At 45.3% G+C, this 23381-nt stretch overlaps 1 protein-coding gene across 6 annotated transcripts in view; it reads left to right on the top strand.

Annotated features, from left to right (window-relative positions):
• The window catches only part of LOC116839819 (cilia- and flagella-associated protein 337-like), a 72952-nt gene that overhangs the window by 26158 nt on the left and 23413 nt on the right, over positions 1–23381 (top strand). For 5 of the 6 annotated variants that reach the window (XM_075066267.1, XM_075066266.1, XM_032806021.2 and 2 more), the window contains 6 exons: positions 3966–4071; positions 16335–16486; positions 18638–18740; positions 19722–19828; positions 22524–22603; positions 22693–22750. In XM_075066267.1, the coding sequence (XP_074922368.1) occupies positions 3966–4071; positions 16335–16486; positions 18638–18740; positions 19722–19828; positions 22524–22603; positions 22693–22750 (606 nt within the window). The remainder of the gene's footprint in view (positions 1–3965; positions 4072–16334; positions 16487–18637; positions 18741–19721; positions 19829–22523; positions 22604–22692; positions 22751–23381) is intronic. The other variant, XM_075066264.1, reaches the window with a different exon arrangement.

Raw genomic sequence — 23381 nt, 5'->3', positions numbered from 1 at the left:
ACATGTTTCAGCAACACATACGTAGCCAAACTTCATAACTTCACATACAATTCAACGAGATATTACTGTCTAGCAGATCAAGATTTTTAGAATGACACCTCACAAGGCATACTTTGTATAAGACATATCCTAATTACATGACAGTAGTGAATATTGGTGTGTCAGCATGTCACAATGTGAACCTGCATCTACACTTAACAGTTGTCTTTCCTATCTAAAAGCAGGTTTTTCCTCCCATTCCCAGAGTTCAATCTGGTGCAGAGCTGGCTGATTTCAGAGGAATTAGAATCCAGTTTTTCATGAGAACATCTTTACTCCCATCATGTCTCCTCAGTGAAAGGATTCAGAGATTCTTTCTCCCAGCTCTCATATACGGAATCAGTCTCTTGTTTTTATTCACAGACAGGATGAACTTCTGTCTGTTGTAATTTTTCCTTTTTTACCTCCCACATGTTTAGATTATTTGCCGTTATCTTTTGAATGGAGCAAGAACAGACGGTCGAGCCTTGCAATATATCACCAACCAGCCAGAGCAGTGTGACAAGTCCCTACTGCTTGAATGAAGCACCAGAGACATTGTCCCCTGGTGACTAAGCCATGAAACATGTTTCCAATATAAAATCCATTATTCGAGAAATATTGCCCATACAAACATCTCACAATGATTATGAATTTTGTGAAGTTATGAGCTTTCTGTAGATACCTTAGATGCTACTCTTTATGGATAAATATCTTGCAAGATGTTTGGTGTAGTGAGTTTGTCGAGTGTGAGATAAGAGTTGTTGGCAAAATGGGACCCCTTTGTCAAGGAGCCTCTGTCACGATGTTTTCATAGCTATTTCAGCAGTCTCCCCAGTTTTCCCCTCTCTCCACCTCCGCCCGCCGCGCACACACGCTGACTTTCTTTAAGGTTGCCTCTGTAGTATGGCTGTCAATGGAGAATACCTCAAACATCCTGTGATTCATGGTTTAGAGCTCTTTTTTAAAATACATTCAAGCACTTAAAGTATGGTCTTCCGTGAAATGTACAGTAAAAATGACACGTCCTTATTCCACAGATCTGCATCCTGTACACATTCAGGTGCAACTGTAATTTTTGGTACTTGTGGTAATACATTACTTGTTGGAGGGGCAGTGTAAGATCATTGATGTCCCTAGCTATTAATATCCTTACTTATAAGTATTAGAGTTTTATATATGATGTGATAGGCAAATACTTTGTTATTCAATAACTCTAATTAGTTTTGGAAACAGCTTTTTTGTTTTGGAATAAGAATCTTGTTGTGGAGGAAGGTCTCTCCACGTCTGGAGTGGAGAGGGAGGTTAAAACTGTTGGAAGATGAGAACAGGGGCGGTTCTAGGTATTTTGCCGCCCCAAGCACGGCAGGCAGGCTGCCTTCGGCGGCTTGCCTGCGGAAGCTCCCCGGTCCCACGGATTCAGCAGCATGCCTGTGGGAGGTCCGCCGAAGCTGTGGGACCAGCAGACCCTCCACAGGCATGCCGCCGAAGGCAACCTGCCTGCCGTCCTCGCGGCGACCAGCAGAGCGCCCCCCGTGCCTTGCCGCCCCAGGTATGCGTGTGGCATGCTGGTGCCTGGAGCCACCCCTGGATGAGAAGCAACATCATTAAAACTCTGGGGAGACAGAAGTTGAAGGATAGTGAAGGTTTGTGTATAAGAAATGTTCTATAAAGGGGGCAATAAGGCCTTTGTGCAAGTGCAGATTTTATTTTCTGTTTCTAGGTTCTGCAAGTGTTATGACCCAAACAAATGTACCTTACTTTCCCAGCACATGTGCATGTGTGTTCAGGAGGAGGCTTGTTCCAGGGGGTATGATGCTCAAAGGCAAACGTGTGATGCTGAAGGAACCTAGAACGAAGAGGATGAGGAGAAACAAATAGGGAAAGTTAATAGTATTCTGAGTGCTAATTCCTGTTACTTGTGAAAGACAGTCAAAAGAAATTTTAAAAGCTATTTCCTCTGGGGCAGAAGAAGAGCAATAGTTCCTCTTCACTAACAGTCAAATATCTCACATAGGCAAGACAGTTACTTCTTTTTCTGCCAGTATTTGTCAGTTCTTCTAGAGAAATAATTGTTTTAGGGCCGATGTCTGCAGCAGCTTAATGGCTAACAGTATATTGTTAAAGATGAGCAGCAGATCAGTCTAATATGATTCTTGCTTCAAGTCAGGGAAAAAACTTGAGGTAAAAGTATTTGTACATTCTTTCACAGTCTTGGGCTGGCTGTGTGGCCTCAACTGCTGTCCTTTACAAGGCACGTCATATCCTATCTAGATAAGCTCATAACAATCTGTAGCAAACCTTCTCCACTAACTGGTAGGATTAGACCTTTTAAGTAGTCAAGGGTACACTGAGGTCTGCTTCAGCCACTCTCCACTATGAAGGAAGCAGAAATGAGGGTAGGCATTTGTACTTGGAAGAGTGAATGACTCAGTGTACAATACTCTGTTCCTTGTGAATAATATGCTAAGTGCCCTGTTTACTTTTCTATTGTCAAGTGACACTTGTCAGTATCTGCCCCTTTTGCCTCTGAATCTGTTGCACCCTAACCAGATCTCTGTTGCGTCATTTTTCTGGTATTTTGCTTCACTTAGGCAAAGGGCTCTGTTTCATATTAAATTAATGAAAGGTACATTTTGTTTAGATACAGAGTTCAGAATAAGAAAATAGGCAAGTAATATCATACATGTGGAATCACTGATTCAGAGTGATCTAGATAACTTGGTAAACTGGGCACAAGTGAACAATATGCATTTTAATACTGCTAAATGTAAACATATACATGTGGGAACAAAGAAGTAGGCCATACTTACAGGATGGGGGGAGTCTATCCTGAGAAGCACTGATTCTGAAAGTGATTTTGGGAGGGGAGGGGCTGGCTACTCAGCTGAAGGTGAGCTGCCAATGTGATGCTGTGGCCAAAAGAGCTAATGCGATCCTGGGATTCATAAACAGAGGAATCTCAAATAGGAGCAGAGAGGGTGTTTTACTTCTGTATTTGGCACTGGTCTGAGTGCTGTCGGAATACTGTGTCCACAATTCCAGAGGGATGTTGATAAATTGAGGAGGGTTCAGTGAAGAGCCACAAGAATGATTAAAGGATTAGAGAAACATGCCTAATAGTAATAGACTCAAGGAGCTCAATCTATTTAACAACGAGAAGGTTAAGGGATGACTTGATCAGTCTATGACCTACATGGGGAACAAATTTTTAATGATGATGGACTCTTCAGTTTAGCAGAGAAGAATATAACGTGATCCAATGGCCGGAAGTTGAAGCTATGCAAATTTAGTCTGGAAATGGGTAAAAAAAAAAAAATGTAATGGTGGGAGTAACTAACCATTGAAACAGTTTATCAAGGGTTGTGGTGGATTCTCCATCACTGACCTATTGGAAATCAAGATTGGATGTTTTTCTTAAAATATGCTCTAGGAATTATTCTGGGGAAGTTCTGTGGCCTGTGCTGTGCAGGAGGTCAGACTAGATCACAGTGGTTCCATCTGGCCTTGAGACCTATTGTACTCTGAGAGTACCACCCAGAAGAAAGGATGGGCCCCTGGTTAAGTAACAAGAGTGGGACTCAGGAGACCTCTGCTCCTTCTCTTGTGTGGTCTTGGATACTTCTGTGCCTCAGTTTCCTCACGTGTAAAATGGAGCTAATAAAGTTTACCAATCTGGCCTATGTATGGTGAAGGTTCAGTCATTAGTGATTGTTCCTACTCAGGTGTTAGGTGATGAATGTCTACAAATAAATAGTATTTTCCTGGCAGAGTATAGGATTTTGCACATAATATTAATGTCAAGGTCAGAAATAAGGGTTCATTCATCATGAACTAAAGTATTAAAAAAAAATCTCAAGCAAAAGAGGACCATAACACCATGAGATTTTAGGAAAATGTTCACGTTTTAAGAGTTAAATCTATTTAGAAGTGTTTTGTTTTACTAGATGGGCTATTGGCTTACTGCGTGGACATACTTCCCCAATTGGCTTCCTGTGTATAGCTGATGGCAACACAAAGCTCTTCTCAGTCTCCATGGACAGCACTGTTATGGTGAGTAGTTGTGCTCTCAATAAGTTGTAAAGTTTCCAGATATCAGTATGGAAACCCAGGCATATAATGCAGCAATTCAGGAGGTGCAGGGCTCAAAGGGAAACAGAAATTTGATTTAATCTCACCTTGTTTCATCCATTTCAATGTTTGCTTGAGTCTGACAAACATTAACCTGAGATAACAGCATCATGTCTGTAAGTGTTGCTAAAATTCATTAAGAAATAACTGGATCACACAAATACCAATGGGTTAGATTGTTTATCCCTTACTGTCTTTGGTCAGTGCTTAGCCATATGAGTTATGAGACTACCTGGCTGAGGAACAGTTCACCTGTGTAAGATGTTCATAACCTGGCCATAAAAGATTAAATTTGATGTATGAAGACTACAGTGATAAGTACGCTAAAGGCCCAATCCTGCAAGGAGCGGAGAGCCTCGTATATGGTGTTTATCATCCTCAACTCAGAGATATACAGCAATGCTCCAATAAGGACCATATTTTTGGAGTTTAATGTTTCCAGTCCCTCTTCCCCTCCCTCACCCATATAATTTGAAAGCTTATTTTAGGTATATTTAGATGAGGTATGATATGGAGCCATCAAATGGTGCCATAGGCCTGTATGCAAAGTGAAACAATGGTACCCAAAATGAATCTTTTTGCACTGTTCCTGAAACACTGCAACATGACTGATAACAAACTTTTACTGTTTAAGTTAATTTCAACATCTTAATATGGTGTTTGTCATGTGATAGCTTTGCCCAATAATGTATTAAAAGATTTGTATTAGTTTTGCATGAGCAAATATCTCTTTTCAGAAATAATGAAGTGGTTAAGCATGTGGCAAAATGGCAAATATCAATGTTTTGAAATATACTAACATGAAATGTTTTCACAGCACATGTTCTCAGTTGTATCTTAAAAGTATCTCAAGTGATCCTGAGTATTCTATATTTTCAACTGAAATTTGCAGACCAGATCAGTCTCATGCTGAAGGCTATGCCCCAGTCACAGAAGACTGCATGCCCATGGTTTGTACAGCATAGTGAATAGATAAAAATATACATGGATTCCTAATGTATTCCTTCTCCATTGGTAAACTTTTGTACATGGTAGTCTGCCTGGTAGAAGGTTTTAATTTGCAATTGCAGTACTAGTCTTTGAAACAGTCTAGAATCTAGCTTTTTAGTTCAATCACATGTACGCATACGTCAATAGTACTGTTAGAAATGACAATACACGGTGTCCTATTATGAATATGCAAAAGCTATGAGAGAAAGAAATGTTCTAACAAGTAGTAGTGAAGATAAAGTCCACAAACAAGTTCTTGCCTCCAAGATGCTCTTCGTCCCTTGTCAATGCAAAGCTTTTACCAACCGTGTCATCAACATTGACAAGTCCGTTTGACCCTGAATCACATCCAGAAGTGCTTATCCACATATCTACTGGACTGCATGTAACATCAAATGCATTAGAGTTTCTACTGAAAATAGCAGATGTTGGTGAAAAACAAATGGAGAGATTTGAGAGGTGATGTTGGAATTACTGATAACATTTGAAATTAATATTGATATGGGAGACACCAGACAAACCATAAATTATTTTTTAAGGCCAAATGGTATTTTATATAATTGCTCTAAACATGCTTAGCAGCTTAAAAATAAGCAGCCACTACACCCAGTACAGTAATAATGTATTCATAAGCATATGATCAGTATATTTACAAATAAGTCAGACCTAGGGAAAATCACTTCCTCCTGGTATGCTCCAGCATGATCAGGCAGGGTCTGACAAAGAACCTTCAGATTCATGGCTCTCTTTATACCCTTCAGCTAACTTGCTGACTTTAGTGAAAATCCAGTTTGAAGCTGTTTGTCCTTGTGACTTTCCTATTTCCTCCCCCCCATCCTTGCTTATCAGCAGAACAGTGGGAAAGTTTGTGTTTGTTTCTTTTAGGACAGTTTCTGTCTTGTTAGGGTAGCTTTTTATTTTATTAGTTACTTTTCTAATCATACCTTCCTCTTACAGTACAAACAAGTGGTACTACTCATTATTCTCATGACCTTCCTTATTTTGCCGATTAGGGTCTTTTTCTGCTTACAAAAGACCAAATTTAAATCTGGCAAAAGAGGGACAATTGCAGCAGCATTGATCCAGAAATTTTCTGCAGAGCTTTGTCCTTAGCAAGTTGCTTCAATGGCAAGTGTTCTTAGTCACCTAATAGAATCTGTGTTCATGTCCCTCTTCCATGCTGATGGAACAATGAGAAGAGCAGACAAAAGCTGAATTAGGGCATCAGCTGGAATCTCAAACTGAAAGAACATTTGAGCTAAGAGTGTGCAACAAAGAGACCACAGTGCACGTGAGAGGTACTCTGGTTGTCATACAAATGATGACTGCAGACAAATTCCACACATTCAGTGAATTGGGTGCTGAGTACCAGAAATAGGTCCTAAAAGAATTTGACAAAGCTAGTTTTGTAATTGAAGTATTTGACAGATCTGTATTTCACAGTCACTCTGAAAACTGCAGAAAGACAGCACTGGACAGGATCTAAGGTTGGATGCAAGAAATACAGAAAAAAAAATTTAAATGTGGCATCCAACAATCACTAGTAAAATGTCTCTGAATATATGGTTCAGAATCTTACCTGAGAGTGTAGAAGTTTGCCCAGCAAAAACACTGCTTACTGGAGGCTTTTCCAATGGTGAAATAGCAAAGTCCATTACCAGTAGAAGTGTTGAAGCCCAAGATTTGTACAGTACTCAAGAGGAAGCAGCCACAAGGCTACTTCTGCATGTTGAACATGCTAATATGGCTTTTCGATCTCTTGGTGTCAAAGGAACCATAGTAATTAGGTCACCTAATAGAGATGTTTTGGTCGTTGCTTTTCACTAATTTCCAAAAATAGAATACACAACATGTGGATTGAAACAGGCACTATTACCAGCACAATTGACAAGTGTCACCTCATACTGGTGCATGCAATTTGTGATGCACTCACTCCTGATTTCAGCAGTGTGCTGCAGTACACTGTTGGAGTACACACATTAGCACCATATGATTGTATCATCTCTGTTTGGTACTGGATGGTGGTGGGGAGGGGAAGATGTGAAAACAAAGGGAATTTACCACTTCAGAGATCTTGCCAGATTGGGGGAGAGTGACAGACAAGCTGCAACTTCTGCAGCTCGGAGGTTGGTAGCAATGCTGTATGACCAGAGCAAAAAAGAAGAATAGACCCAGGGAGACCTGAATTGCTTGGGCCTCAATCTAGCCATCAAAAAGGACAAGTCACTGGGCAAACTTCCAGCACGACATGAAGAACATGTCAAAATTGCATCTTGGCAAACAAAGATTTGGATGCCTTCTCACATAGATAAAGAAGATACTGGATCACCCTTGCAACATGGATAGAAAAAATTGGAGGATGAACTACTTCCTGTATTCTTCTAGTGCTCAATGCCATCTGACCTTCTACAATAAGTTATTTGTGCCTATACTAGTAGGGATGGGTGCACAATCATCTTTGTCTGTAGTTGGAACAATATTCCCTGCACAGAACTGTTATTTGCCAAGGCAATAAATACTATGGTAACTCTCGCGCTCTCAGAGATCAGAATGATGAAGAAGAAGAAGATGATGATGACTAGAAATGTCACCAATACTATTACATTTCATTTATTATTAGATTGTTGCAGTGATGCTTTGAGATCAGAAAAATCCAACTTTGTTCTGAAATAGTCATCAACTAACACATGCAAATATTTCAGACTGGTCATTTTAGCATGTTGATGGTGTCATTGTTTATCCCCATTTCTATGGTAATGGCATCACTTGACAGCTCCATATCAGACCTCATCTAAACATAAACATAGTAAGTTTTCAAATGATGTGCGTATGTGTAGCAAGGGTACACTAAGTCAACCAAATCAGCAATGTCTGCCGGTCACCTATCACCCTGGCTTAAGTGGTAGTTGAAGACTCTTCAACACCTTTCAATGTTGAACCCTAAATACTTAGGATAGAAAGATGTTCAGCAGGTGGGAAAAAATCTCTAATATGATGTCCTTTTTGTAAGACATATATTGACTTTAGATTACTCACCACCTGGGTCTCTTCCATCTTAGTATGACTTTTAGTCTTATACTAACTATATCATTAGTTTGTTTGGTTGAATTGCATCTGCCTGCCTCATGTGGCTTTGACAATAGATGTTATAGAGTATGGCCCAATTTTGCTCTTGACCTCTCTCAAATTAGGCAGTAGCAACTGAGAGAAGAATTTGATCCCATTAATCAAGGCTGATGTTTTCACTTGATATATTCCTGTCCCTTTCTTCCAGCCCCCACAAACTGTGAACATGTGAGAAGTTTTATTTTGTAAGGTAGCGTATTCATCACCCTTTTGTCAAGGTGTGATGCTGCGAACGGCCCTCCTTTCTAGCATCTCACCAAGCCATCAGTGGCTTGGCCCTCTGGCCAAGTCACAAAACTCAGTCTCCTTTGGGGGTAACAAAAGGTCCCACTGAAAGTCTAAGCTAAACATCCAAATAATTCTTTGGCTCCTCTTGGGTTATACTGAAGTGTTCTTACTGCCCCCACCCCCACTCCAGGGCCTCCTCCATGGGCACCTAATCTACTCCTGCAGTTGGGCTTATATCTAGGATGACCAGATAGCAAGTGTGAAAAATCAGGACAGGGGAGGAGGAGGGGGTATTAGGCACCTATATAAGAAAAAGCCCCAAATATTGGGACTGTCACTATAAAATCAAGACATCTGATCACCATACGTACATCCCCCTTCCTTAGGGGCTGATAGGGGAACTCAGCCCCATCCCCTACTCTGGGTTCCCTTCCAGCTGTATTAAGCAGCTGGGTCAGCTTCTTCAGACATGCTGCTGAGAGACATGCTGCTGTTTCCTACCTATCACCCCTTTTTTTTGCTGCTTCCCTGCAGCCTGTGCTTAAAACAGCCTTCCTTTGGTTCTCAGGCTCCGGCTTTTTGCTTCTTTGCTGAACTGCTAAATATTCTGCCCCTCTCAGGCTCTATTAAAATGCTTTTACTGACCTTACCTCAAGGCCCCCCACAGTAGCCTAACCTGCTCCTGCAGAATTCTTCCTATGTTGCTTCTTGTGTTAGCAAGCTCTCCCTCGCTGCCTCCCTTCCCCAAGGATGTTGTCAGCTTCCTCTAGCACTGACCAGGAGCTGGGAGATCCCTGTCTCAGGGTGCGCGCCAACAGGAGCCTGACCCTCCATCCAATGCATTCTCCTACCTCCTCAGCAGTCTGTTTCCCCCAACTTTACCTCTCTGCTTATACAGTCTTCTCCCAACTCTTTCACAGCTGTATTGGCAACTTAATGATAATTAGTGCCATCAGCTAGAGGCAAGCTGCTAGTCACAAGCAAGGGCCAGCTAGTCTGTGGCATATTTCTGTAAGTGACTGAAAAAAAGACGGTTACTCACCTTTGTAACTGTTGTTCTTCGAGATGTGTTGCTCATATCCATTCCAATTAGGTGTACGCGCGCTGCATGCATGTTCGCCGGAAGATTTTTACCCTAGCAACATTTGGTGGGTCGGCTGGGCGCCCCCTGGAGTGGCGCCGCTATGGCGTTGGATATATACCCCTGCCAACCCAACTGCCCCACAGTTCCTTCTTGCCGGCTACTCCGACAGTGGGGAAGGAGGGCGGGTTTGGAATGGATATGAGCAACACATCTCGAAGAACAACAGTTACAAAGGTGAGTAACCATCTTTTCTTTTTCGAGTGCTTGCTCATATCCATTCCAATTAGGTGATTCCCAAGCCTTATGTAGGCTGTGGGGTCGGAGTGAGATGTTGCAGAATGCAAAACTGCTGAGCCAAATGCTGCATCGTCTCTGGACTGTTGAACCAGAGCATAATGTGAAGCAAAGATGTGGACTGAAGAGCAGGTAGCTGCGTGACATATGTCCCAGATAGGTACACGAGCCAGGAAGGCGGCAGATGGAGCCTGAGCCCTGGTAGAATGCGCGGTGATGTGGCTTGGGGAAATATGAGCCAAATCTTAACAAGTGCAGATGCACACCATCACCCAAGATGAGATCCTCTGAGAGGAAACAGGTAAGCCTTTCATTCGGTCTGATATTGTGACAAAGAGTTGGGGAGTTTTACAAAAGAGTTTTGGCCGCTTAATATAAAATGCGAGCGCTCTGTGGACATCCAGGGAGTGCAGTTGTTGCTCCTGTCGCATTGAGTGTGGCTTCGGGAAGAAGACCGGGAGAAAGATGTCCTGGTTAACATGAAAGGCCGAAACCACCTTAGGGAGGAAAGCCGGGTGTGACTGCAACTGCACCTTGTCCCTGTGGAACACAGTGTACGGCGAATCCACCGTAAGAGCCCTAAGCTCGGAGACTCGTCTGACCAATGTAATGGCTACGAGGAAAGCTGCCTTCCAAGACAGGTAGAGTAGTGAGCAGGTTGCTAATGGCTCGAATGGGGGAGACATAAGCCTGGTTAAAACCAGATTGAGGTCCCAGGTCGGGGCTGGGCAGCATACTTGGGGGTATAAGCGCTCCAAGCCCTAGAGGAACCTCGAAACAGTAGGGTGTGAGAACACGGAACGGCCATCTTCCCCTGGGTGGAAGGTAAAGATGGCTGCCAAGTGTACCCTCAGTGATGATACTGCTAGGCCCTGCTGTTTGAGAGACCAAAGGTAGTCCAAAATAGAGGGAATCGAGACCTCAGTGGGAGTAAGATTATGTGTTTCGCACCAGCAGGAGAAACGCTTCCACTTGGGCAGATACGTTGACCAGGTGGAAGATTTCCTGCTGCCCAGGAGAACTTGTCGTACTGATGCACAGCAACGTAACTCTGACTGGTTTAGCCACACAGCAGCCATACCGTAAGGTGAAGGGCCTGCAGGTCTGGGTGGCGAAGCCTGCCGTAGTCCTCAGTTATGAGGTCTGGGTGGAGTGGCAGGGTAATTGGGTTGGCTATCGACAGGTCAAGCAACGTGGTGTACCAGTGCTGCCTGGGCCATGCTGGAGTGATCATGATTAGGCACGCTCTGTGCCTGCGGAGTTTTAGCAGGACCTTGTGAACCAGCGGGAACGGTGGGAAGGCATAAAGCAGCTGGCTCTTCCACGGTATCAGGAAAGCGTCCGAGATCGATCCCAGGGAGAGACCTTGGAAGGAGCAGAACATCTGGCATTTCTTGTTCGCGCGGGAAGCGAACAGGTCTGTGTGGGGAAATCCCCACTTCCAGAAAACAGAATGAATAACATCTGGGTGGATCGACCACTCATGAGACAGGAAGGACCTGCTGAGTCGGTCTGCCAGAGTGTTCCGAACTCCTGGTAGAAAGGACACTACCAGGTCTATCGAGTGGGCTATGCAAAAGTCCCAGAGTTGGATGCAGCAGAGAATCCTGTGGCACCTTATAGACTAACAGACGTTTTGGATCATGAGCTTTCGTGGGTGAATACCCACTTCGTCAGATGAATGTCTGAATTCAATTCAGACATTCATCTGACGAAGTGGGTATTCACCCACGAAAGCTCATGATCCAAAACGTCTGTTAGTCTGTAAGGTGCCACAGGATTCTTTGCTGCTTTTACATAAAATTTAACTCATTCCTTTCCCATTGTCTTCAGTGAAAACTTCATGCACATCTAAGGGCAGAATTTGGCTTGTCCCTTGCAGTGGGAAGGATGCATGATATTGTCATACTTCGGCAAGCTGTTTCATTTTTGCCATCCTTTAGTTATGACATCCCAAGAGATTGCAGACTTTGATGATAGTTTCCTAAGGCTGAGGATCCATTTCTAACAAGTCACTGGCACTGGATGACTATGTCAATGTCACATGCTTCAGCAATGGTCTAACATCTGCTGGGCGGTATACCGAGTTGAGCCAAACTTGGAGAGGACGGAGGCGGAGTCTGGCGTATTTGGTTACAAACGTGCAGGCAGCCATGTGACCCAGGAGACCGAGACAAGTGCGAGCCGAGGTCGTCGGGAAATTCTGTAGACCTCGGATGATTGTTGCCATGCCTGAAACCGCGGCTGTGGTAAGCAGGCTCTGGCTAGATTGGAGTCCAGGATAGCTCCTATGAAGTCTAACCTCTGCGTGGGAACCAGAGTGGATTTTTCTATATTGATCATCAGGCCTAGACGTGTGAATAGGTCCTTGACGATGCCCCACATGCTGAGTGACTTGTGTCTCGGAGGCCCCTCGGATGAGCCAATCGTCCAGATACGGAAAAATGTGTATCCGACGTCGGCGGAGGTAGGCGGCGACTACGGCCATACACTTTGTAAATACCCTTTGGGCTGTAGAAAGGCCAAACGGCAGGACCGTAAACTGGAAGTGCTGACAGTTGGCTACAAAGCGGAGGTATCTCCTGTGTGGAGGAAAAATGGCGATGTGAAAGTACGCGTCCTTCATATCGAGGGCGGCATACCAGTCTCCAGGATCCAAGGACGGGATAATGGTCCCCAGGGATACCATGCGGAACTTCAACTTTATCATAAACTGGTTGAGTCCTCGCAGGTCTAGGATAGGTCTGAGACCTCCCTTCGACTTGGGGATTAGGAAATAACGGGAGTAAAACCCCTTGCCCCTTTCGTCCATTGGTACCTCCTCTATAGCTCCCATGGCGAGGAGCGTCGCCTCTTGTAAGAGGAATTGCTCGTGAGAGGGGTCCCTGAAGAGGGACAGGGTTGGAGGGTGGGAGGGCGGGGTTGAAATAAATTGGAGGTGGTACCCATACTCCACCGTGCGTAGGACCAGCGATCTGAAGTTAACTGGGACCACGCCGGGAGGAAGTAGGAGAGACGGTTGGAGAAGGGAGGAGAAGGGATCCTGGCCTGTAACTGGTACGCCGCCGTCCTCTCGGGGCGCACCTTCAAAAAGTTCGTCTTTGGTCCCTGGTGGTTTGGTGTTTCGAGGGACCTTGACTTTTTTGGCCCCCTTGGGGTCCTGATGGTCATCTGCTGACCACCTCGGCCGCGCCGCCTGCCAAAAGTCCTGTCTTTGTTTAGGCACAGAGTATGGGGTGAGGGTGAGTGCTGGGGACGGAAAGGCGCGTATGGCTGGTTGGGTCAACCGGCAGGCCTGCGTTGCACGGCGTATGAGAGAGAGCGCATTATGACCCTGTTGTCCTTCAGGCTTTGCAGCCTGGGGTCAGTCTTTCTCCGAGAAGAGGCCTTTACCATCAAATGGCAAGTCCTGAATGGTATACTGCAGCTCCGGTGGGAGGCTTGAAACCTGAAGCCATGAGATGCGCCTCATGGCAACACCCGAGGCCAGAGTCCTGGCTGCTGAGTCTGCTGCATCCAACGAGGCCTGGAGGGAAGTTCTGGCCACCTTTTTCCCTTCCTCCAAGAGGGCAGCGAACTCTTGGCGGGAGTCTTGAGGGAGAGAAGCTCCGTAAACTTACCCACCGCCACCCAGGTGTTATAATTATAGCGGCTAAGCAAGGCTTGTTGATTTGCCACCCGGAGCTGTAGGGCCCTGCCGAGTACACTTTGCGGCCGAGTAGGTCCATTCGCCTAGCCTCCTTCGATTTCGGGGCTGGCGCCTGCTGGCCATGGCATTCCCTCTCATTAACGGACTGGACGACTAGTGAGCAGGGAGGAGGATGGACATACAAGTACTCGTACCCTTTAGAGGGCACCATATATTTACTCGACTCCCCTGGCTGCAGGAGGGATAGAGGCTGGAGACTGCCATATAGTATTGGCATTGGCCTGGATGGTCCGAATAAACGGTAGGGCCACTCTGGTGGGGGCATCTGCCGACACAGTGTCCACTACCGGGTCCTCTACCTCTGGACTTCCTCCACCTGGAGGTTCATATTGAGTGCTACCCTCCTCAGGAGGTCCTGATGGGCTCTCAGGTCAACTGGAGGAGGGCCCGAGGAGGATGTTCCTGCCACTGCCTCATCTGGAGAAGAGGAAGAGAAGATGCTGGGGACGAGCGGGTCCTGTGTGGCCTCTTGCTCTTGGGCGACCTCCTGCTCCAGTGGAACCTGGGAGTCCGGTGGGTGAACTGGGGCTTCCTCCGTAGCAGTCAGAGGAGGATGGCTAACTGTCGCCTCTGGCACTCGTGCTCTGATGGGACAGAGTGGGATGGAACTAAACTACTGGTACACCTTGGGCCTGGTGGTACGCCCAAGGTGTCCAGAAAGACCACTGATGGGGGCCTTGGGCCTGGGCCTGGGTCTCTTGGAAGACTCTGGTGGGCACAATGAAATCACGGTCCTGTGCATAAGAGCTGTCCGCGTGGGATGACACTGATGCGTGTCTGGATGACCATGGAGGGCTGAAAAGCCCTGGGCAGAGTCTCTGTCTCTAGCGGATCTTGCACTACTGGGCACCGGGGACCAGTACCGGGAGGCATACCGGTACTGGGAACGAGATTGGGACCTGCAACTAGAGCGGTGCTGGGAGGTCGACCGAGATCTCGAGGCTCGACGTCGGGAGTGGCTATGGGAGTCACAGTGCCTGGAGCGGTGCTGGGAGCTGGAGCAGCACCGAGAATAACGGGCCGGCGAACGGGATATTGAACGGTGGCGCGAGTGCGACCGGTACCGAGGAGGAGAACGGTGCTGGGACTGCGAGTGGCGTCGGGACCGGGAGCGCCGACAGGACCTAGAACATCTGCGAGACTGTGATCGTGAACAGTGCCACTCTACTGTGCTGACAGAGGATGGTCTTATCAAGGCAGGCTTGCTGATAGACTGTATTACCTGCACCGGCGGTGCCGGGGGTTGAGGCAGCATCAACTCTGTCATGGCAATCAGATCCCACGCCGTTGAGACTGTCGCCGGCGTGAATGGAATAGTAAGCTCAACCACAGCTCGCGCCGGGGAGCTGACAGGCACCGGACTCGATGGCCCTTGTGGGACCAGAATCGACGGTGTCGACGTCGTCGGTGCCACGGCAGGTGTCGTTGCCGGGCGATCCGACTTAGACAAGCTCTCTGGCTGCAGTGCAGGTGGCACAGAAGCAGCAAGAGACTTAGGCTTTCTCGACCTTGGGAAGAGGAAGTGGTGCTGAGTCGACTTCGGTGCCGGTGATGGCTGGTGCCGAGTGGCCTTGGCAGTACCGGTGCGGTCCGGTGCTGAGGAGGCGCTTCTGCCCGCCGATTGACCAGCACTCGGTGCCGAAGGCGGAGGGGTGAGAGCTGCCTCCATGAGGAGCTGTTTTAGCCGAAAGTCCCGCTCCTTTTTTGTTCGCGGCTTAAGAGCCTTGCAAATGCGACATTTATCTGCCAGGTGAGATTCCCCGAGGCACTTAAAACAGGAGTCGTGTGTATCTCCTGTCGGCATCGGCTTGTGACAGGCTGAGCATGGTTTGAAACCCGGTGAACCGGGCATGGGCCCCGGTACCAGGTGCGGGGAAGGGGCTAATCCCCGAACCCCTCTTAACTATAACACTAACTATGAACGATAAAAATTAACTATAACTATATAACTTTGAACTATATACACAAAAATAACTAGAGAACTACGAGTAGCTAGGGAGGTGGAGATCAGCTAAGCCGCACTCCACTGTTCCAATGACCGACAGGGGCGGTAAGAAGGAACTGAGGGACGGTTCGGTCAGCAGGGGTATGAATCCAACGCCATAGCGGTGCCACTCCAGGAGGCACCCAGCTGACCCACTAAGTGTTGCTAGGGTACAAATCTTCTGGCGAACGTGCATGGGGCGCGTGCACACCTAATTGGAATCGATATGAGCAAGCACTCGAAGAAGAATATTATTTCCCAATTCTCTGCACACTGGCTGCTGAACAGCCTCTAGATGGTAACAACTGTCACTTCCAAGCTGGGCCAGTTTTGAACCAGCAATGTGGAGGTGAGAGATGTCATAGCTCATTACCAGTACCCAGAGCCATCCAGTCCCCTGCAATGCGGAATACTGAATCTTCACTTCTCTATCACTTTTTAAAAATGCCCCTGTCTAGTTAGGAAATTTTAAGCTCCGTCAGTACAGCTATTGTGGCACAGACCCCTGATGTAGACATGGCACTCATATAAAGCAAGGCTTTATATTCATATGTTACCAGATCAAGGTGTGCTGCTGAGTCTGCAATGAGGGTTTGTGCTCCAGTAACTAGACTGATGCAGTTAATGAGATTCATACTGGTGTAACTTGAAACTCTTTCACAGTATTTATGTTGATGTCTAATTGATCACTGCACATGAGTTTGGTTTTCATGCATACCTAGAAATGGCTAAGTTAGGAATATTAACCTCTCTCTTTCTGTGTCTGAAAGGTGTGGGACATTGAAGACCAGTCCTGCCTCCTCACTGTGATTCCCAAAGCCAGTCAGATCAGAGGAGAGATGGCAGTTTGTTACTTCTCAAATGAGCTGAGAGCTCTCTACCTTGCCGCAGATTGCCTTGTTCTCCTACACTTCCAACAGAAGTAGGTTACCACTCTACCGCCAGAGGAATTCAGTGAAATTGAAAGGTGGCAAATTCAACACTGACAAGAGGAAATACTCTTTTTCATACAAGGCATAATTAGACTGTGGGACTCATTTCCAAAAACTTAGCAAGATTCAAAAAGAGACTAGTGTTTGTTTGGATAACAAGAATATCCAGAGTTGTTATAATTAATGCTAAAAGATTTTGGGAAGGATATAAAACCTCATGCTTAAGTCAATCCTTTACTACCAGGATTTAGAATGAGACCTTCATGGGTGACAGAATAGCCCACATCCGTTTACTATGCAGTGTCGTGCATCTTCTTCTGGAGCAACTGGTGTTTGCCACTGTCAAAAACAGGATCCTGGAGCAGATGGACCTTTGGGGCTGATCCAGTATAGCAATTCCTATGTTCTCTGACACTTACTGGTCCAAAGTCAAGAAGAGCTGCCTATATGCTGTAGAATAGCCTATGATACTAACATGCTGCAGGGATGAACTGAGGGGACTGGAGTCTGAACTGGAGGTGGGGGAGCTGACTGTAGCATGCTGCAGTTGTTCTACATGTAGGAGCTCCTTCTACATTATTGTCATGGTTCTTGTTTTCATCACAAAATCTGAACAGTCTTGCAGTATTTACTATATCTCTGAGCTTCTATGTACAGGAGAAACCACTACATACTGGAGGAGCTTTAGCTGGAGTTGTGGGTGCTCAGCACTTCAGGAAGCTAGGCCTTTAGAGGTTAACTTTAAGGAGAGTTTAAATTGCATGCACATTAAAATTAATTCCTTTTGCTACTGGAGGCTGGGTTAATGGCAGTCATACTGTAGCTGTAACTGGCAGCCCTTCCATAGACCATGTTCTTTTTAGGGGCACCAGAATACACTGCAATGAGTGACTTTCATTTATATTGCTACACGCCTGCGTTATGATAAAAAAAAAAAATACAGGAGGCAACCCTGGATATTTTGGGTGTAATTTACCCCTGTGCAGAGAGCAAGCACAAGGCCTATGTGCCACTTAAGTCTTGGTTGAGCCCTATTTTGCCCCTCCGTAATTTTTTTTTTTTTTTTTTTTTTTTTTTTTTTTGAGAAGAGAGAGCTCCATGTAGTCTAAGATGGAAATAATGATGGGAATAGGTCAGTATAACTGACCTATCTAGATTGCTTGGAAAGGTGGGCTCATTTGAACCACGTGCATTTTAATGCAGCCAAATGCAAGGTCATACATCTAAAAACAAAGAATGTAGGTCACTCTTGCAAGATGAGAGATAGTATCCTGGAATACAGTGACACTGAAAAGGACTTACGGGCTCATAGTACATAAGCAACTGAATGTGAACTGTGCAATGCTGGAGTGAAACTATTACTGGAATAATGTGACCTATTCTAGTGTCAACACGTCCAAAAGGACATTTCTGAACCCTTTCCAGTTTGTCAAAGACCTACAAGAAAGATTAGAGGTCTAGAGCAATACACCTAAGAAGCTCAATCTCCTTATCCAAGAGAAGGTTAATAGGTGACTTGATCAGAGACCTGCATGAGGAAGAGATTTCAGATAGTAGAAGGTTCTTCAGCCTAACAGACAAAGACATAACAAGATCCAATGGCTGTACGATGAAGCCAGACAAATTCAGAATAGAAATAAGATGAATGTTTTTAACAGTGAGGACAATTAACCATTGGAAGAACTTACTTAGTGAATGGTGGATTTTCTATTACTTGAAATCTTTAAAAAAAAACAACAACAAAAAAAACTAGATCTCTCTGTAAAGAATATGTTGTAGCCCAAACGGCCATTATTTACTTGATGCAGAAGTTACTGGGTGAATTCTGTGATCTGTTACGTAGGAGGTAGATGATCTTTCCTTCTGACATTAAAATCAATTAATCTAAACACTTACAAACAGGCAAAATCAGTTATGCCACCGGAACACACAAATAGATATAGTAAGGTTTTCCTCTGCCTACCAGTGCTTTGGCTCATGAGTGCCAAATCCTTTCCTGACTTACAGAGTAGACAGCCCTTGACTTTAAAGGTATTCAAGGGTGCAAGATTTAGTAGGTGTTGTCCCATGTAAGCACTCAGCAAGCATGTCAGCACATCCTCTGATTCATCTTTCTTTTCTGTTTTATTTCCTTTTTTCAGGGAAGACCGGCTAAATAATTCTTGTGTGTCCCATAATGAACCAATCCTCTGCTGCCAGTATAACAAGTCATTCCGGCAGGTGGTTAGTTGCTCGGAAGGATCTGTAAGTGTCATTAACACACGGTGAAGGCTAGGATGAAAGCAGAGCAGGCAGAATGAGTTAATCTTTGGAGCTTAATTTGAGAACTAAGCTCTCAAAATGAAGTTCTGCTAAAGCATCACATTTACAATGGTATTTTTAATCATACATTTTCCATTTTTGAATAGTATGAGAATTGTAATATCAGTGAAAAGCAGCTAACTTTTACTTAGCTAAAAGCAAAGAATTATTAGTAATGTAGTCACTTAGACTCAGTCGTGCAGTCCTTAAGTAGGCAAAACATTCATTGAGTTTAATAAGATTTTGCATCTTTAAGTACTGTGGGATCTCAGTGAACATGTGTTAGTATTAAACTTCCTCCTGCCAAAGGTTCAGTCAATATGGAGTACTTTTTATAACGAATGTGGTTATCATTAAATTCCTGTTGAGATACATGGGGATATTCATTTATTTGGCATGTTAATTTTTTTATTTATTTAGCTCTCTCTGTATCCATGACTTGATCCAAACTCTAAAGTCAATGTGTGCAATGAAGTTTCGCTGAGCACTAGAGAACAGAGGAAGCATGGACACTCACATTTCATGCTTCTCCATGTTGCCCAGCCCCTTTGCCCTAACCCTGTTATAGAGGGACCATCACTGAGTGTGAGAGGATCCATGTCTGTTCAGTGCTTAACTTCTTTGCTGAGACTGTTCATAAGGGAAATAATGCTTTTTGTATAATGCTAGGCACTTCCCTCAAGAAAGGTTTGCGCTTGCCGCCTTCACAGCACTCCCGGTTGCCGCTGCCCCAGTGAATGAAAGACCACTTAACCCCTTTATGGTCCAGTTATTTCAATCCTAATTTGTCACTGATTCTCTTTTGAGTCTACTTTTTTCTATTCTGTATTTACATGTTTTTTAAAAAGAGTGAGTACAATAAGAAATGCCAAGCTGTCTCCAGCAGTAGATCAGTCATTGCTGTTTGTTTCTGTTTCCTTTCAGACTGTAAAAGTGTGGGATCTTCAAAATGGACAACTGGTTACTGAAGTCTATGAAGCTCATGGAGATGCTGCTGTGACCTGCATGGCCCTAGACACCAGTGGCAAGAGGTAAATGGAGATCTGTCCACTTTTGGTAAGCACACTGTTGATAAAGCTACTACCATAACATAAATGGTGGACTTTGTTGTCTTTCCTGTCTTCCTGTTTCATCATTCCAGAGTTATCCTTTTTCCTATCTGCAATGGACCAAACTTGCCCATAAGTTACACTTGCCCTCAGTTACTGGTTGTCTCCAGTGGAGTTCCAGACCCAGAACTGGAAGAGGAATTTAACCCCAAATAATTAGTCTCACATTCTACTGATACTTGAGCAGTCCACAGGGCACGTGCTTCACTAGTTTTGGCCCTCTGCTTTTCTATAAGTCCAATTGTTCTGTTTGCCACCATTTAAAATTCATGGCACAACGTAGTGTAATTCCATGGCATTTAACTTCCATTCATCTCAACAGGCAGTTCTAGAAACTTAACTTTTAGTTACAAACTTAGCAGAAGTGCTTCAAAACTTGTAAATGAGAATGAGTTGGAAAAGTTGCTCTTAAACATGGGATGATGAGGGGGAACCCTCTTTATTCTTGTGCTGCAAATTATGCATTTGGAAGTTGCAGTTGCTATGGTTTAAATGTCAGTATCCTTTGTCTAATTTAACTTCACCTCATTCTCCATTAAAGAACTACGGAGTGGCTTCTGGAGCATGTTTCTCTCTTTTTTATTTTTTCATTTAATGTGGATAATTTTAATAAAGTACCTACCAACCTATTTCCTTTTTCTGAAAGTATTTTTTTTCCAGACATCTGAAAGGATAAGTGACACTGTCAAAGAATGGGTTGTTCTCTTGCTTTGTTGTGTCTGGATATAAGTTTGAAATGACTTTCTTTACACACCACATTTTCTGGTAATTAAGGACAGGATTCATTGCTAAGTGGCAAATGGGGATGCAGAGGTCCCTTATCTGAAAGCCTACTGATTTCAGTTTAAGATTTAGATCAAGGGTAATTCAGTTGATCAAACAGATGCCAGATAGAAATCAAGTTGATAAAATCTCTAAGAACCAACTCCAGATTTTCTAAATGCTTGTCAAGAAAGGTCAAACAAATTTCAGCAGTGATATCTGAAAGTTGGAGGCCCTAAATATCAGAGAGGAAATGGCTTGAGGAGTATATTTGGTTATATAATATTTACTATTTTGTTTGTCAAAAGTGCTGTCATGCAGGAGCTCTCAAGTCTATGAGGTCAGGTAGACAGGAGAGCCCAAGCTCTAGCCTGAACCACAATGTCCACACTATCTTTTAACATGCTAACTTGAGCCCTGCTAGTGCTAGTCTGTCTGCCTACTGGCACTGGGAGGCTCACTCTCAGCTGTAGTGTAGATATACCCATAGTGTGCTTATGGTATGGGTACACTGCAATCAGAGGTATGACTGCAGCACATGTAAACATCCCTAAGTAGCAGCATGGGCTACTCCTGGGGGAATTCTGCACCACTGTGGTTGTGCAGAATTCATGTCCCCCGCAGATTTCTTTGCTTCCCTGCAGAAAAATAACTTTTTGATGGGTAAGAAAAGGGAAGATGCAAGAACAGTCATGCGCCCTCCCCAGCAGTGTGGGTGCATTGTTTCAGGTGCCTGGAGCATCTCGCGGAGAGGTAAATCAGCACTGGGGGCAAGGAGGGCCGGGACTGGAAACACCCTAGCTGGTGGCTCCTACCCTGCACCAAGTTCAGCTACTTGTCCTGTCTGGTCTGGGGAGGACAGGACTTGCTCTTCTCCTGAAAGAAATGGCCATGGCCGGGACGGGTCAGACCCACCCCAGAAAACTCCCCCGGCTGCAGGAAGCTCCACATCCCTGCCCCCACTTCCTGCTCCCATCGCTCCTCAGCCATATGGGGAGGGTTCACTGTGTGGGGATCTGCGCCCCCATTTGCTGAACCCCCGTGCATCTGGACCCCCATACCCAGACACCCCTCCTGAGCCTCACTCCCTCCTTGCACCTGGACCCCCCGATGAGCCCCTCCATGCCTAGACCCCCCGCTGAGCCCCATCCCCCCCACACTCAGATGCTCCCAACCCCTGCTGAGCCCCAACCACCTTCACTTGGACCCCCCTGATGAGCCCCCCATGCCTAGACACCCCCCCCCGCCGAGCCCCATCGCCCCACACCCAGACACCTCCAACCCCCACTGAGCCCCAACCACCTTCACCTGGACCCCTGCTGCAAAGTCCCATTGCCCTTGCACCCAGACCCCACAGCTGAACTGCCCGCACCTAGATTTTCCCACACAGAACCTTCTCACCCCACAGGTGGATCCCCCACCACTAAGCCCCTCCACACTTGGATCCTGCCGGGCTGAGGCTTTCTGTCCACACCTGGTTTCTTGGGAAGGTCCAGGCTTTGCACTGTGTCAGGGTCAGGTGCAGCCTCACCGCTGTATCTGCGTCCCAGTGAATTTTGCAGAATTTTAAAATATTGTGCACAGAATTTTTATTTTTTTGGTGCAGAATTCCCTCAGGTGTAATAGGCTCTCTGAGTACATACTCTGTGTCTGGATGATGTTCTACAGCCTGTGCTGCTGTGGCTTCTCTAGTATTCTTATTCAAGCAAGCTAGGTCAAAGCTAGCTCAGATATGTCTACACATGCTGCAGTCACACCTCTGATTGTAGAGTAGACTTACGTGACCCTTAATACAAAGCATTGTTCCATATTTTTAGAAGTACTTAACAGTTACAGTGAAATCTTTTGTCTCTAGATTGATCACTGGTGGCAGAGATGGAAGCCTGAAAAAATGGGATTGTAGCACCATTCGTTATATCCATACCCTTAAGCAAGGTAATGGAATAACCAACAGCCTCTCCACTAGTTTGATATTTTGCATGGAACAATATGAAGAACATACTATCATTTGCTCTCCTTTTCAGCAGGCACTTCAAGTGATGAAGTCACCGCCTGCACATATGCTGATATTTACAGCAACAGGTAAAGCGGGAATGGGATGCTGGGAGAATCAATTATTTCATGCTCCTTATGGAAAAAAGTTACTTTGTTCTGTTGGGGGGTTTCCATAGCCATTTTTCAAGAAGGATCCTGATTGACTGCTGAAATTTGACTGTGCACATACTCATTAACCAGTTGTTTCAAATGCATACTTAAAATCACACATTACAGCATGCTAAAAGCACAGTTTTACTAGCTGCTTGAACTACTCAGGCAGCTGAAGCATATGGCCTTCAGCCGTGTGCCTCACAATGCACCTAATGCATGTCAGCATCCAGAATAGCACCACTCCTTGCGTGACATTGTTTATGTAAGTAGTGAGTTGAATTTGACCCAGAAACCTTTTGTAAGCACAACTAACGCTTTTTGTACCAAGATTCATAAGAGTAGACTGAGGCTATCTGAAATAAATAAGGGAAAAGACGGTTACTCACCTTTGTAACTGTTGTTCTTCGAGATGTGTTGCTCATATCCATTCCAAGTAGGTGTGCGCGCGCCGCGTGCACGTTCGTCGGAAGACTTTTCCCCTAGCAACACCCGGCGGGTCGGCAGGCGCCCCCTGGCGTGGCGCCTTGGCGGCACCGCATATATACCCCTGCCGACCCGGCCGCTC

The sequence above is a fragment of the Chelonoidis abingdonii genome, chromosome 5 (assembly GCF_003597395.2).
Source record: "Chelonoidis abingdonii isolate Lonesome George chromosome 5, CheloAbing_2.0, whole genome shotgun sequence".
Lineage (NCBI taxonomy): Eukaryota > Metazoa > Chordata > Testudines > Testudinidae > Chelonoidis > Chelonoidis abingdonii.
Note: the sequence above shows the minus strand (reverse complement) of the source record. Positions and strands in the feature narration are given on the sequence as shown.